The sequence below is a fragment of the Otolemur garnettii genome, unplaced genomic scaffold, assembly GCF_000181295.1.
Source record: "Otolemur garnettii isolate 467f Iridium unplaced genomic scaffold, OtoGar3 scaffold00043, whole genome shotgun sequence".
NCBI classification, from domain to species: Eukaryota; Metazoa; Chordata; class Mammalia; order Primates; family Galagidae; genus Otolemur; species Otolemur garnettii.
This window is the reverse complement of record NW_003852438.1, coordinates 7,277,060-7,291,357: the sequence shown is the minus strand read 5'-3', so window position 1 is coordinate 7,291,357 and position 14,298 is coordinate 7,277,060. Positions and strand designations below refer to the sequence as shown.

Genomic DNA, 14,298 nt, shown 5'->3' with positions numbered 1-14,298 from the left:
CAGAGTGAAACTCTTTCTCTCTCAAAAATAAATAAATAAATAAACAAATAAATTAAATAAATATACTATGCACAGACCTTTTTATGTTTTGCTCATTAGCTTTTCTTAGTGTTTGTATATTTAATGTGTGGCTCAAGACAACTCTTCTTCCTTTGTGGCCCAGAGAATCCACAAGATTGGACACCCCTACTCCTCTCCAGATAGGTGCAGGGCCTCAAAGTCATAACAAAGATACGTTCACTTTCTCCAGGGTGGTAAAGAGTAAGAATCTTGGCTCCACCACTTTTAGCCATGTGACCTTAAGTCAGTTACTTAACCTTATTTTCCTCATTATGAAATGGAAATCATAATTCCTACTTGACAGGATTGATGTGGGTAGTTAAGCCAATGTCTAGCTCGTTGGGGCTTGATGACCACTTCTCACCCTAGGAGTCTTCTCCCAAGAAGTCCTCAGACCATCATGCACCTTGGGACATCAGTTTTGCCCTCCCCTGGAGCTAATCTGGAGAGGGTCTCAGAGCTTGCATAACCATAACCCCCTACCCTGCCCCTTCTACCACATGGCAAGGGTCCTGAGCCAGGGCAATATAAACCTGGCAGCACAAGAGAGAAGTCTCCAACTGGGAGAGGGTCATGGGGTTTGGAACCTCAAAGTGATCATGCTCTCACCTTTCCTTTCCCTTTCTTTTTCCCTAGGATTCTTGGAGACCCAGTGGGCAGGCCAGGCAGGGTGGGCACGGAGCCTCCCAGGCTGGGACAGTGGGCATGGGCGGGGGCTGTGGCTGAAAACCTCCCCCGCCCACTGCAGACCTCCTGGAACTCCCACACCACAGCTGCCATGGCCGCCAATAAGGAGCGACTCTTCCCAGCTGGTGCCTTGGGGCCAGGATCTGGCTACCCAGGGGCAGGCTTCCCCTTTGCCTTCCCAGGGACACTCAGGGGGTCTCCACCTTTTGAGATGCTGAGCCCTAGCTTCCGGGGCCTGGGCCAACCTGACCTCCCCAAGGAGATGGCCTCTCTATGTGAGTCTCAGGGATCTTGGGGGATGGGGGCAAATGGAAACAGGAGGGCATTTGGAGGGTGGATGGTGTAGAAAATTGGCATCCCACTTAGAAAGGTAGGCAGGGGATGTGGATTTGGTCTAATGGAGCAGTGATGAGTAATGGAAAGTAGTAGTGGTGGCAAGGAGGGGGTCTGGATGTGGACTAAATGGAAGTGTGCAAATGTATAAGTAGTATAAGTAGGTACCAGGACTAAAATTGGGAGATCTAAAACTGCCCCTGAGTCAGTCACCTAGCAGAGAGGAGCACGAACTAGTGGGCAGCCAAGGGTGAGTGTGGTGCAGTCTAAGGCTGTTGCCTGCATGCATTTGGGAGATGGGGGAGTCAGGCTGGGGCTAGCTGGCACCGTAATCAAGAGGTGAAATTGTTCTGAATTAGGTTGCGACTGCAAAAAGAGGAAAGAAATATAGTGCTAGGTGCCCAAGGATGTATGGGGTCAAGAGACTCTCCTTAGTTCTGGAGAAAATGAGAACAGCCACAGAGAAGGTGGCTCTTATACCATAAATAATCTGGAGAGTTGTAGGGGTGTTCCAGAAGCATCCTCTCTTTCAGCCATGTGGGTTCTGGACTCCTCCCCTGCCTCCAGGTCTGGCATGGTGCCCACATGCTGCACAGATCCCTACTTGTCCCCCAAGCCTGCCCTCTTTGGGTTAAGCCTTTGAGGGCTGACAGCAAGCAAGTCTTGGGCCTCTCTTCCTCCCCCTGGGACTGCTCCCCTTCCACTTGGTAGTTTTCTCTCTGGCCAGGCCATTACAGGTTGTGGTGACATGAACTGTGGGGAGCTGTGCTCCTGGGCCTAGCATGTGAGAAAGGGTCAGAAAGGGTCAGCAAGTGAGAGAAGGAAGGAGGGAGGGTAGAAGGGAGAGGTAAGAAGCGATTTCAGAGAGACAGAGATGAGAGGGAAAGATGAAAGTTTCAAGACATGTCCTTTATAGTACTATGCAGAGACTGAGGGAGAAGGGAAGGACTTCTGCCTCCAGGAGGGGGCAGTCAGAGGGCTATGTGTATGTGAAAGGGGTGACTAGACTGGGCTGGCAGCTCCACTGGAAAGAGTGTGCTCATCTGGAGAAAGGGTGTGTGCGTGCATGTGTTTGTGTGTGTGTGTGTGTCTAGACCATATGCAGTTGTATGGTACACACGGCATGTCTCTGGGATTCTGCTCATATACAGAATTCCAGTATGTGCAACAAAGAGTCAGTGTGAGGGGTGAGGAGGTATTTAATAGGGCTGCTGACGGTGTGTCTGGTGTTTGGTGAGGACTGCCAGTGGCACGTCTGTTGTCCAACAGGGGTTATTTGAGTGGCATGCAGGTGAACAAGATTGCACAAAGCCCCCTTTCTGGAAACTTCAACTGGGCTTCCCCCTACCTCATTTTCACCCCATGAATCTGTCCCAGGGGCCTGGAGAAGTGGGAAGAAATTACCCTCCCCACATAAAGGTACTCCTTGCAGAGAACCATACCACTTAACCTCTTGGGACTTGATTTTCCCAGGATCTGGGAGAGGCAACTAAAGGAGCTGGAGTAAAGAGGGAGAGGAGAAAGAGAAGGTAGTGTGAGAATGCTGAGAGCTAGAGGTCAGTCCCAGGGAAGTTCTCCTTTTGCTCCTGTGCCCTGGAAACACTGACATCAAGGTCAGGGTTCAAAGTGGGGCCAAGGTAGGGGAAGTGGTCAGGTTTGGATCCATCCCCAAAAGCTGTGCTGAAGGAGGGAGGCTGAAAGGAGTAATCTAAGGAGGAGCCAGAACCTAGGCAGGTAGCTGGGGAGGGTGCGGCTAGGCTACCACTGAGGGACAGGTCTGGGCAGGGAGGTGGGGAGGGGAGGGGAAGGCTTGGAGGTGGGTCTCTACACAGCTGAAGTGGAGGTGGGGCACACAGCACCTAGTGGTAGTTCAGAAGGAGATGAGGGGAAAGGAAGGGATTCTGGAGTCTGGTAAACTCCAGAGTAGGCAAGTGGTCAAAGGGTGAGAAAGCACCCTCTCTCATTTCTCTGAGCTGATGTCCCTCTTTTTGGCTGGGACCATATAATGGAGAGAGATTAGAGACCTAGAGTTGATATCAAATCCATACTCACTCTGAGTCTGTACCTCTCTCATTACCCTCTCCCATATAGAATAAGGCACAGAAGGTGGTCTGTAAAGGAGCCTGGCACTTCTCCCCTCCCAGGTGCTGAGGCCTGAAGGGGTGAGGCAGGTGTCTCAGAGCCCCATGGTAGAGGAGGGGAGATGTGAGGGGAGCATGTGGTGCCCGGACAAGCACAGGCCTGTGCACGTGGAAAGCAGAGGGTGTGTGTGTGTATGCCTGTGTAGGTGCACGCAACCCTTGTTGTCTGTGTCTCTGTGTAGCTCCAAGTTTGTGAATGCTGGTGTGCTACATATTTGGTTCATTCACAGAACAGAGCGTGATAAGAGGGAAGGGAAGCCTTGCCCTTTTCCCCCTCCTGAGGAGATGGCTGTGATCCTGAGGACCCAGCCCAGCTTTTCCTCTGAATCTGGTGTCACTACTGTGGCCACGGGGCCACTGTCCCTAGAACAAGGGGCTCAGAGCACCACACTAAGTCACATGGAGAAAATGCAGGCAGGCTGGCACAGGGAAAAGAGTCCTACTTATGAGAAACTGAAAAAGAGAGCCTCCCAGAATTAAGGAAGATGAGGGTCAGCTATGCAGGCCCAAAGGTGAAGACACAGAGGCAGGGAGAACTAGCATGCGGGTAAGAGTGGCCGGTGGATGGCAGCGAGGCCTCCTCCAGGAAAAAGCCCCAGCTGGCTGCCTCCTTTCTCCTCCCCACCCGGTCTCTCCTCCTCCAGCTCCGGCTCCAGCTCCAGGCCGACACACAAACGGGGCTTTGATTGCAACAGGAAACCTCTTCGGTGGGGGGAGCCGGGCAAGCCACCGCCGCTGGGGCCCGGGCTGCACCCCCCTCTCCTGGCCCCCTACCCAGTCCCAGCCCCCATCCTGCCCAGCGCTCCTCACTCCTCAAGTCCTGCCTTGGGCCCTGTCCCGCATTCGCACCTCCCTATTCTCCCGCTCTTCTGTTGCCTCCTTCTCCAGAGAACCCCTCCCATTGCCCTTCAGGTGGGACTCCTAGTTGGGACTTACTCTTCTGGGCAGGACCTGTTTTACTTTGAAATGCCCCCTTTTCAGTTTTTTTGAGGGAAGTTTTGGAAAAAAGGGAGAATTTAGCATGAGGAATTCAGAGCCAGTTATCCTAAAGCCTTATGCAGAAGGTGGCTGGAGTAGGAGAAAGGAGTGGATAAGGATTTTGCTGTGCCCTACTCCTGCTTGTCCTAGCCAAACTCATCCTTGCCAGAGTGGTAGGGGCTTGGAGTGACCATGCAAGAATCTCAGTGCTATGGCTTTGGTAGTGGGGGAGGGTGCACTCCTCTTTGCCTCTGGGACCATGCCTTTGTGGGGCTCTAGCTGGGAGGGGATGTGCCCTGGTGGTGGGGCTCAGAGGGAAGGGGGTGAGTCAGGCAGCAGCCCCTCTCATACTCCCACCAGGCTGGTGGAGAACATCTGGTTCCCATGAAATGCTAGAAGGCTAATGGGTCTAATTGCTGCAATAAGGGCTGGGGGGACTTTGGGGGAAAGAGGGGGCACTGTATCCCCCAACCTCTTAACTTCACCCCAAGGCTCCACTTGTCTGTCTAGAATGGGGGTTGGGGTTGATGGGAAGGGTAGGTCTGGTCCTAAGGCCCCCTTTCCCTGCAATGCTTGGGAAAAACACACTGATGGGGTGAGGAGGAGTGGGGTGCAGTCTGGTAGAGAGAAAGGGGGGCTAGTGAGGACTCATGGCTTCCTGGAGCCCTCCCCCCACTCCTCTTGTGCCCTCCTCCCAACCTCCCTCCCTGTGGCCTGGCCACTTCTGGTTCTAATTACCAACCAGGCAGGCCTGACTTAATTGGGACCTTTCGGATTTTGGAGGAGGAAGGGGGAGCCTGACAGCCTGAAGTTGACTAATCAAAAGTCCTCCTCCCTTGTTTTGGGGGTACTCCCCACTTTACACTTAATCAGTTTTTTTGCCGCTGGCCAGATTCGGATTCAGAAACCTATCCCCCCTTTTTTCTTTTTTGGGGGTGGCTACATTAGAAATGGGGCGCTTGGGGTTGGGGCACAGGGGAGAGGAGCTCACACTGGGTTGGAAAGAGTATTGCATTTTCTCTCTTTTCCTGCTTTAAGCCCCCTAGTCCTGCCATCCCAGGTCCCCCCCCCCCATCCACAGTCAGGCTCTTATTTCCCAGCCCTCATCCCCACCCGCGTCCCTGGCAGCCACCCTGGTCCCTCCCCCGCGCCTGCCTTTTCCCGGTCTACTGTGGCACCCCTTCCTGCTGTATTCTTCCAACAGGCGCCCCACTCCCGCGGCACCCCAGTGCGCCCCCCACCCGGTACAACAGATTCTTAGAAAAGCGCGCTCCGCCCTGGCCCAGCCACAGCCGCCAGGAGGGGGAAGGGGCCGGGCCGGGCGCCGCTCCCGCTCCCCCGGCGCTCCTCGTGTGAGCTGCGCTGACAGAGCCGGCTGGGCCGGCCCGCCGGGCGGCCGGGCGGCCGGCGGGCGGGGCGCGGGGGAGGGGGCGGTTTCCGGGAGTCGCCGCCACTGGCGCTGTCCCGGGGCCAGGGTCCCCGATTCGGCTCGACGGGGCAAGGGCAAACTTCTGACGTGGCCAACCCCTCCCCCGTCCCTCTCATCCGCTTCTCGGCCAGGCGAGGGCGCTCAGTGCTGGAAGGGGCAACCAAGGAAACAGTGTGGCGCCCCTTGGAGATCTGAGGGGCACTCTGTGGCACTAAAGAGGAGGGGCCATAATTGCCGAGGGGGCCCTTGGCACTTTGGGACAGTTGGCACCATAGAAACGCTGGGAGAGGGGGTAGGCACTCAAGAGGGCAGTTTCATCTGAGGCACTATTGGCATTGTAGGGACAGTTTGGGGGGTAGTTTTGTGCTCTGAAAGTAAGGTCAGGTTTGAGGAAGAGGCATTGAGAGGGACAGGCGAGGCACTCAGGGAGTGTCAGTCGCGGGATGGGGCTTCGGGGACTTGGAGGGAGGCGGCCCGGGACGCAGCGGAGGGAGGACAGCTGGGGCTAGGAGGGGTAGACTCCAGCTAGCGCTGGAGCGGGCGGGGGGGACTCCGCGGCGGCGCTAGAGACCGCCTGGGCGGGGTGGGGCGGGGCCGGGTCAGGAGGAGGTGAGCGCGCCCGGCCACCCGCCCCGAGGGGGGTTCCCGGAGAGTTCACGGCGGGAGCGCGCTCCGGCCCTTGAACCGGGGGTGGGGAGAACGGGAAGGAAGGAGGAGGCAGTGCGCGCTGAGCCGCAGGAATGTACGGTTCGGCCCCGAAGCGCGCGCGCGGGTGCGCGCGGAGGGAGAGGGAGGAGTCAGGCCTGGGAATGAGATGGGTGGAGGTAGTGCAGGTCCAGTGCCCTGGGAGAGCTGCGGCGCGCCAGGGACCTCCACGCTCTCTTCTCCCCTCGTCATCATCGCGCCCCTGTATTGACTCCTGTGAAAAAGAGAGGGGGGGAGGGGAAAAACACCCTTCTCCCTACCCAGACCTGGGCACGCGCCTAAGTGCAAATGTGTGCAAAGCCTTTGGGCTATGGAAAGTATGCTTGCAAGCGTTCTCCCGAGCGAGGTGTGTTGGACAATAGTGTACACTTATGATTTTATGAGCGTGCAGACATGCATGTGCACTATTGCATATTTGCAAATGCTTGGTGCCTGCCAAGATAAATGCATGCACAGATGTGTGTCTAAGCAAGCGCGCGCGCTGGGGAGCGAGTGTACGTATGTGTTTGTGTGTGCGCTCCACTCTCAGCTCTGCTCATCTTGGTGCCCGGCCCCCTTCTCCCTCCAAGCCCCACCCCCCACCCCTCCGGGCTTCGCTTTTACAAAGGTCTCCCCGGTGCTAGCTGCTGAGGCGCCCAGAGTGAGCTGGACTGAGGCTGAAGCTGCAGCCCCAGCTTCGCGCCCCGCCCAGTCCCTTTCCCCTGCTGGGGATCCCCCTCTTCCCCGCCCACCCCTTACCCCGCATGCAGCCCAGCGCCCTATGCTAGCCCTCCCCCTCCCCCCCTGCAGGAGCAGGGCGCCGCCGGGGGAGGAGGGGGAATCGGCTGCGGGTCCTTGGTGTTCCTAGCACCCAGCTTCCCTCCAAGCCTGGTCGCGATGTACGACTGCATGGAATCGTTTGCCCCGGGTCCGCGACGGCTGTACGGGGCGGCCGGGCCCGGGGCCGGCTTGCTGCGCAGAGCTACCGGCGGCTCCTGTTTCGCCGGACTTGAGTCTTTTGCTTGGCCGCAACCCGCCAGTCTGCAATGTAGGTACTCTGAGCCCAGGATGGGGTGTGGGGTGCAGGGTGCAGGAAAAACTGGGATTTGCTCTTGCTGTTTGTAAAGGGAGGAACTGGGGTGCCAGCGGAGATTCTGGCCCTTTCTATGAGAGGTACTGGCCCTTTAAACGTGGGGGCCTCAGCGTCTCCTTTGCGTGTGTGCAGTAATGTTCGGAGTGTGTGTGGTTTTTATGGTGGGTGTTTAGCTAGGACCTGTGGTTGATGCCACTCTAGAGTTCCTGAGGATAGGGAGAGACCGAGGTGTGTCGGTAGTTTGTGCCCTCAGGTCCCTGGCCCCGGAGGGATATGGCACCCAGGACTGTGGGTGGCGTTTGTAAAGTGCATGTGGAAAGTTGGGAGTGTAAAAAATATTATTTACAGAGTATGTGAATCACTGGAGTGTGCAGCGCTTTGCCTGGGTGGTGTGGATGTGAGAGTAGGGGTCTGGTCTCCCCACCACTATCGCCCTCCGTCAGCGTTGGCAGCACCACATGGCTGGTATAGGGATGTTGGTGTCGTGAGGCCGAGAGGGCGTGTGCCCCTGCGTGGCTGCGGGGGCGGTTTTGGAAAGTGCTATATACTAGAGCGCATCCTGTGTGTTCCTGTCCGGAGTCGAAGGGTTGTGCACTCAAGAGGCAGAAGGCTGGGCTCTGCTTCCCACCCCCACCCCCCCAATTTAAAAAGAAACGTTTGGAAACGACTCCACTGTTATATGCAGAGAGATGACTTTTTCTCCATGACTCCAACACATACAACTTCGGCGGGAAGCGAAAAGTTTAAAGCGAAGTCTGTGTGTGGCGGTGGTGGGGCAGTGTCCGGGAGGTGACAGCGGGACTACTGAGTCCCCAAATACGCGTCTTCCCCCTCTGTGAAATGGGAGATGCCAGGTCTGGGGCCCTGGAACCCCTTTCCAGAGCAGTAATAAAAAGCTGGGGACTGAGAGGCAGTAAAAATGAAGTCCAGATGAGAGGCAGCTTTGAAGCCTGGGCTGCAGTGCCTGGCGGGGGTGGGGTGTGGGTAGGGGCCGGGAGGAAAGCCTCGAACAATCCCCAAATTTACCCGGGGTTGGGATGGGATTGGGATGCGCTCGCAGCCGAGGTGCGGCCGGCTGTGGACTAGAGGCTGGGGGCACGCTCGGAAGGGGCGGGAGCGGGCGGGGCGGAGGGCGCTGGGGGAGTGCGCACGCCGGGTCACTGAGCCCCGGCCAACGCGCCTCTCTCCTTGGCACTCCGTAGCGCTGTTTACAAGTTCGGTTTTTCTTTTTCTTTCTTTCTTTTCTTTTCTTTCTTTCCTTTTTTTTTTTTTTTTTTTTTTGTATTTTGGTTTCAGGGCAGAGCTGCTCAGATTTAACAACTGGGAGACAGCAAGAGGGAGGTGGCAAACAGGGGATTATACTTTGGGGTGGCATGGGGCAAGAATTGGAAGTGTGCCATTTAAGCCACGGAAAAAGCATGGAACTATTTGAACTAAATCCCTGTGAATTTTTAACCTTCCTCTCATTGCCCATTAGGATGGGGAATAGGGGTATGTAGTGGGGGGGGTACTGAGGTGGACTCATCCAGGAAGGGTTTCTGGGACATGGAGAGGGGCCTTGACTTTTTAAATTCTTTTTAGGTCCATAGAAGCCCCTTGGACTTGACTAGCTGTATGGTTTTTGCATTTTAATTTGGACCAGTAATTTGGGCCTCTAGGGTCCTGGTGGGCACACAAAGCCAGCGTCAGGCTTGCCACACACACTGAGAGGGAAAGTCGCTTAGAGGGAAGAGCTGAATGGTGTGTTTATGCCTGTTTGGAGGCTTTGGTGTCCTAGTGCTGTGTTGGCAGGCTGGGGTTTCTGTCTGGGGGTAGAACAGTGCTTTTGTAAGTATGTGGCTAAGTCCTGAGTGCTGTGTCTTGTGATTTGTAGGTCTACCTCCACAGCATGGCTGGAGTATGTCTTTATTTTATCTCCATGTTCCTCTGTACCAGAATCTGTTCAGGGTTATAGGAGCCTATTGTTAATATGCCTGCTTTGGTGCCCTGTGTGTTGATCTGTGAGAGTGTGTATGTCTCCAAGGAGGTGTGTGCTAGATTGTGAGTCTAGGCTGCTCAGCTTTGGGCCTCGCAGCTGGGAGCATTTACAGCCGGTTATAAAGAGTTTGTTTGAAGCTCCGCTCAGCCTAGCCAGGAATTTCCTCAATTTCAGCAATTTGGGCTTTAAAAGGAGAAAAACTCAGAGCCTACCCCCATCCTCCCCAGCAGGGCCCCCTGCCTAGCCCAGGAGCAGCATCTCGGTGGTGGGGTCTCAGCTCCGGGCTGGTGAGAGGGTAAGATTGGAGCAGACCCAGTTAGCCTTCTGAGATCCTCTACCTAAAGACTGACCTCAGAGGCACTGGGCTGCACTTCAGGGCTCAGGGGATGGGGGTGGTACAGTACTACACAGACAGGAAAAGCTGCCCCCCGGGCCTGTCTCCCCAAGGCCCCCAGTCTTATAATTGGCTGGCACTGCCTCATGCCAGTCTGACCGCACCCAGGTCCTTGCGCAAAAGAGGAAATGAGGCAGCGCTCTGCGGGCAGGGAGGGTGTCAGCACCAGAGCAAGCACCACTCCAGCACAGACCTCGAGCAGAACACATGCCCTTGGAGGGCACTGTGGTGGGCCTAAAGATGGAGGAAAGGTCCAGAAAGGCATTCCAGCCCTCCCCACATCTCTCAGCACCAGCCTCTCCAGAAACTTCCCCCTAGTCTTGAATAGACTCCTGGTACCCTTCTTTTCTCCCCTCCTCTCTCTCCTTCTTCATTGAGGAATCTCACTCTAGCAGGATTCTTATGCTAATTGTGTGTGTTGGGGAGAGGGAGGGCTTCCCTCCTGGGGCAGGGGGTGGAGCTAGCCTGGAACCCTGGCTTCCTGGGCATTCCTTCCCCTCTCTGGCTTCACTGGGGGGAGGGGCTTCTGACCAGGTGGGCTGCAGAAGGTTAGAAGGAAAGGGGTGTTCATGAGGGGGATGCATGGAACACTCCTTAGGAAGGTTCTTAGGGATCTCTTGCATTACTTATAGGTTTGGGCGACAGGTCCTACAGGTTGAACAGTTTACAGATTTTCCTAGCCTCTGAAGATTAGACACATACACAGATATCCAGCAGCCTCTTGAACAGAGGGTGTGCACCATACCTCGTGGGGCTGAGACCCCTTTTGAGCTGCAATCAGATTTTTATTGGAGGCAATTTAAGCATGAAAACATAGGCTCAGAGAGGGTCCAAAAATGAGTCCCTCTCCCATCAGCCCTGTTTACTCAACGTCATCTCACTTCTTGGTTTGCTACACTCCCAACAGTTTCTAGACCTGAGGATCTGAGCAAATACCTGTCTCCCCTTTCCCAGCTGCTCTGACTTGTGGCCACTTAGATCTAATCAGAGAACCTGAGAGCCTTGGCCTTACCATGTGCTGGGGATGGCAGTGTGGCACTGAGCTGGTTCCTTTCTTTCTCTTGGCCTTGGCTTCTTCAGGTGTGAGATAAGGCCGTTGTGTATCCTCTAATTTCCTCTCCTGATCCTGTGTCCCATTTGCTCCACCATCTCAGTGGTTTCTGGAGAAAAGGACTTTGGTGGTTATTTTGTGGGGTGAAATGAGAGGGAAAAGCATAAACATTATCTGCTGTGTACTACCTGAGATAATGAAGTCCTATTCTAATTACTAAGTATCCCAGCAGGTCCTTCAGCCAGGTGCCAGCTACAGGTGGCCTGTGATTGCCTTCTCCCCCAGATCTGTTGCCCCACAGGGAGGAGGATAGTGGAAAGTAGACTAACTGACAAGGATCTGCCAAAGCAACAGGGAGTGACTAGACAGTTCAGAGCTGCAGGGCCTTGACCCTTCTATTCACCCACCTTATTGTTAGGGGAACTGAAGCCTAAAGAAGTTAATTTCCAGGATGGTGTTGTTCTGCAATTTGGAGAATCAAACAATGTCATATAGGCATTATCATGGAGAAGTTGGCCCGACTGGGGTGGGAGGGTACACTTATGACAAGCTACAGTAATAGTGGCTGTTCGGGAGATTCTAGGAGTATTTATTGTGGGGATGTACCTGGTTGCAGGAACTAGCACACTGTCGTAGTGATGACTGTCACCAGTAGGCCCCAGGAAGAAGCAAGCATGGGGTATACATGGTGAGGAGGCTTGGAGGTCTGTGGTGTCCATCTCTCCTGACCTGCGCATCACTGCTTCCTCCCCAGCGGTGGAGACACAAAGCACTAGTTCAGAGGAGATGGTGCCCAGCTCGCCCTCACCCCCTCCGCCTCCTCGGGTCTACAAGCCATGCTTCGTGTGCAATGACAAGTCCTCTGGCTACCACTATGGGGTCAGCTCTTGTGAAGGCTGCAAGGTGTGTACATGGTGGGGGTGGGTGAATGGGGGTCCAGAATTACCTGGGTAAGATCAGAGAGCAGGGACACAGGTGCTAGGAATGGGAGGAGGCTGCTCTGCACATAGGCAGTTAACTGATTGGGTCAGGCCTAGGACAACCTGGAAGGCCTATGAGAGGCTGGTATTCCCGGCATCCTGTTCCAGTGGCACTCTCCTCTCCCCTTCCCCCCAACTCCAGGGCTTTTTCCGCCGCAGCATCCAGAAGAACATGGTGTACACATGTCACCGTGACAAAAATTGTATTATCAACAAAGTGACCAGAAATCGCTGCCAGTACTGCCGACTGCAGAAGTGCTTCGAAGTGGGCATGTCCAAGGAAGGTAGACTCCTATCCATGGCCTGGGCAGGGGCCTGTTCCACATTGTGACTGCCACCCTCTTTCTTTTGTCCACCCCCACTTCCTTGACCTCTGAGACCTATGGTGCCCTGGAGTGCTACCTCCCAGGCCAGTCCTATTTGATTAGCTCTGTTCACCCTGGAGACCCCACCCTTTCCCATTCTCCCCTCCCTGAGAGCTTCCTCTGATGGGTGAATAGGGGCTCACATTCCCCCTGTTTTATGGGGAAGGTGCTCTTGCCAATTCCCTCTTCTCTCCTGTTCCCCATACTGAGCCAGAGATGGATCTGGGGTGGCCCCTCCTCTATCCCCCCCATTGTGCTGCCAAGGCTATAAGTGGATATCCTGCCGCCTGCATATCCTGCTCCCCCCGCCCCCCAGCTCCTGCAGGGTGACAGGAAGGGCAGGATGGAGACATGGAGCTGAATGGCCTGGGGAGAGAACAGGGGCTTCAGGCCCTGGGTGGGGCCGGGGAGAGCCAGCCTAGGAATAGGAGCTAATATTACAGAAGGTGGGGAAACTGAGGCATGAATTAAGGCACCAGAGAATAAGCATTCATGATAAGTACTTGGCACATTAAATTAGGGTAAGAGATGTCTAAAGTGAAGCTTGGAGGGTCCTGACCTTTTCCTTGCACCTCCATCCCCAAGCTGTGCGGAATGACCGAAACAAGAAAAAGAAAGAGGTGAAGGAAGAAGGGTCTCCTGACAGTTATGAGCTGAGCCCACAGTTAGAAGAGCTCATCACCAAGGTCAGCAAAGCCCATCAAGAGACCTTCCCCTCGCTCTGCCAGCTGGGCAAATACACCACGGTGAGGAATGGGCAGGGTCCCTGAGAGGACAGTGCACTCTTCATGACATTAGGGGATGGGAGTGGATTGTGTTGGAGGCTATGGTCTGGTGATAAGGACAAGGAGGGCATCAGAATGTAGATGGGAGAGCTTGGGGTATTAGCAGAGAGGATAGCCCCCAGAAGTGGGCCACATCTTGCATTCTAACCATCCACTTCTCCTACTGCAGAACTCTAGTGCAGACCACCGGGTACAGTTGGATCTGGGGCTGTGGGACAAGTTCAGTGAGTTGGCCACCAAGTGTATCATCAAGATCGTGGAGTTTGCCAAGCGGTTGCCTGGCTTTACAGGGCTTAGCATTGCTGACCAGATTACTCTGCTCAAGGCTGCCTGCTTGGACATCCTGGTAAGTTAGGCACTGTGGGTCATGTTACAGCCTGACCCACCCTCATCTGAGACCCTTAACGGTTCCTTTATTTTGGGACAGAGTCTCACTACTTTGTTGCCATTGGTAGACTGCTGTGGCATCATAGCTTATAGCAACCTCAAACTCTCGGGCTCAAATGATCCTTCCTCTTGCCTCAGTTTTTGATTTTTTCGTAGAGACCGGGTCTCACTCTTCCTCAGGCTGATCTCAAACCTGTAAGTTCAAGTGATCCACCTGCCTCAGCTTCCCAGAGTGCTAGGATTACAGGTTTTAGCCACTGTGCCCAGCCCCTTAACAGTTCTTGACTTGTGCAAAGATTTCCTTTTTTAAAAATTTAATTTAATTAATTTATTATATTTTGAGACAGTCTCACTCTGTCATGCTGGGTAGAGTGCCATGGAATCATAACTCACAGCAACCTCAAACTCCTGGGTTCAAGTGATGCTCTTGCCTCAGCCTCCTGAGTAGCTGGGACTACAGGTGCCTGCCACAAACACCCAGCTAGTTTTTCTGTTTTTAGTACAGATGGGATCTGGCTCTTGCTCAGGCTAGTCTCGAATTCCTAAGCTCAGGCAATCCACCTGCATTGGCCTCCCAGAGTGCTAGGATTACAGGTATGAGCCATGGGCCTGGCCATGTAAAGATTTCCTTATTCTACCTTGCCCCAGCCAACTGGGACCCCTGAATCAGATGTCCTCAACCTAAGCTCTTTTTGTTTTAGCTCTTGTCCCTGTGACCTGATCATAGCCTCTGGATGTCCTTACTTTTCAGGACCTCCCTCCCCAAGCCTCAAATCCTCCACCTCTGCCTTCTGCCCCATGCCTGCTTTAGGCTGCACTCAATGGGGACCTAACCTTTTCCTTGCTTTCCACTCATTCCCTGTTTTCTTTTCTTTTCTTTTTTTTTTTTTAATTCTTTATTTTATTTTATTTATTTTATTTATTTTGGCCAGGGCTGGGTTTTTTTTTTTTTT

General features: G+C 54.3%; 1 protein-coding gene across 2 annotated transcripts in view; it reads left to right on the top strand.

The window, feature by feature from the left end:
* The first annotated feature begins 701 nt into the window (after positions 1 to 701).
* Positions 702 to 14,298, top strand: part of RARG (retinoic acid receptor gamma) — a 17,532-nt gene continuing 3,935 nt past the window's right edge. Inside the window, exons 1-5 of one of the 2 annotated variants that reach the window (XM_012805654.2) lie at positions 702 to 1,022; positions 11,583 to 11,731; positions 11,951 to 12,092; positions 12,759 to 12,919; positions 13,128 to 13,304. In XM_012805654.2, the coding sequence (XP_012661108.1) occupies positions 839 to 1,022; positions 11,583 to 11,731; positions 11,951 to 12,092; positions 12,759 to 12,919; positions 13,128 to 13,304 (813 nt within the window). In that variant the 5' untranslated portion in view covers positions 702 to 838. Of the gene's footprint in view, positions 1,023 to 7,153; positions 7,361 to 11,582; positions 11,732 to 11,950; positions 12,093 to 12,758; positions 12,920 to 13,127; positions 13,305 to 14,298 lie in introns of those variants that run through there. The other variant, XM_003790423.3, reaches the window with a different exon arrangement.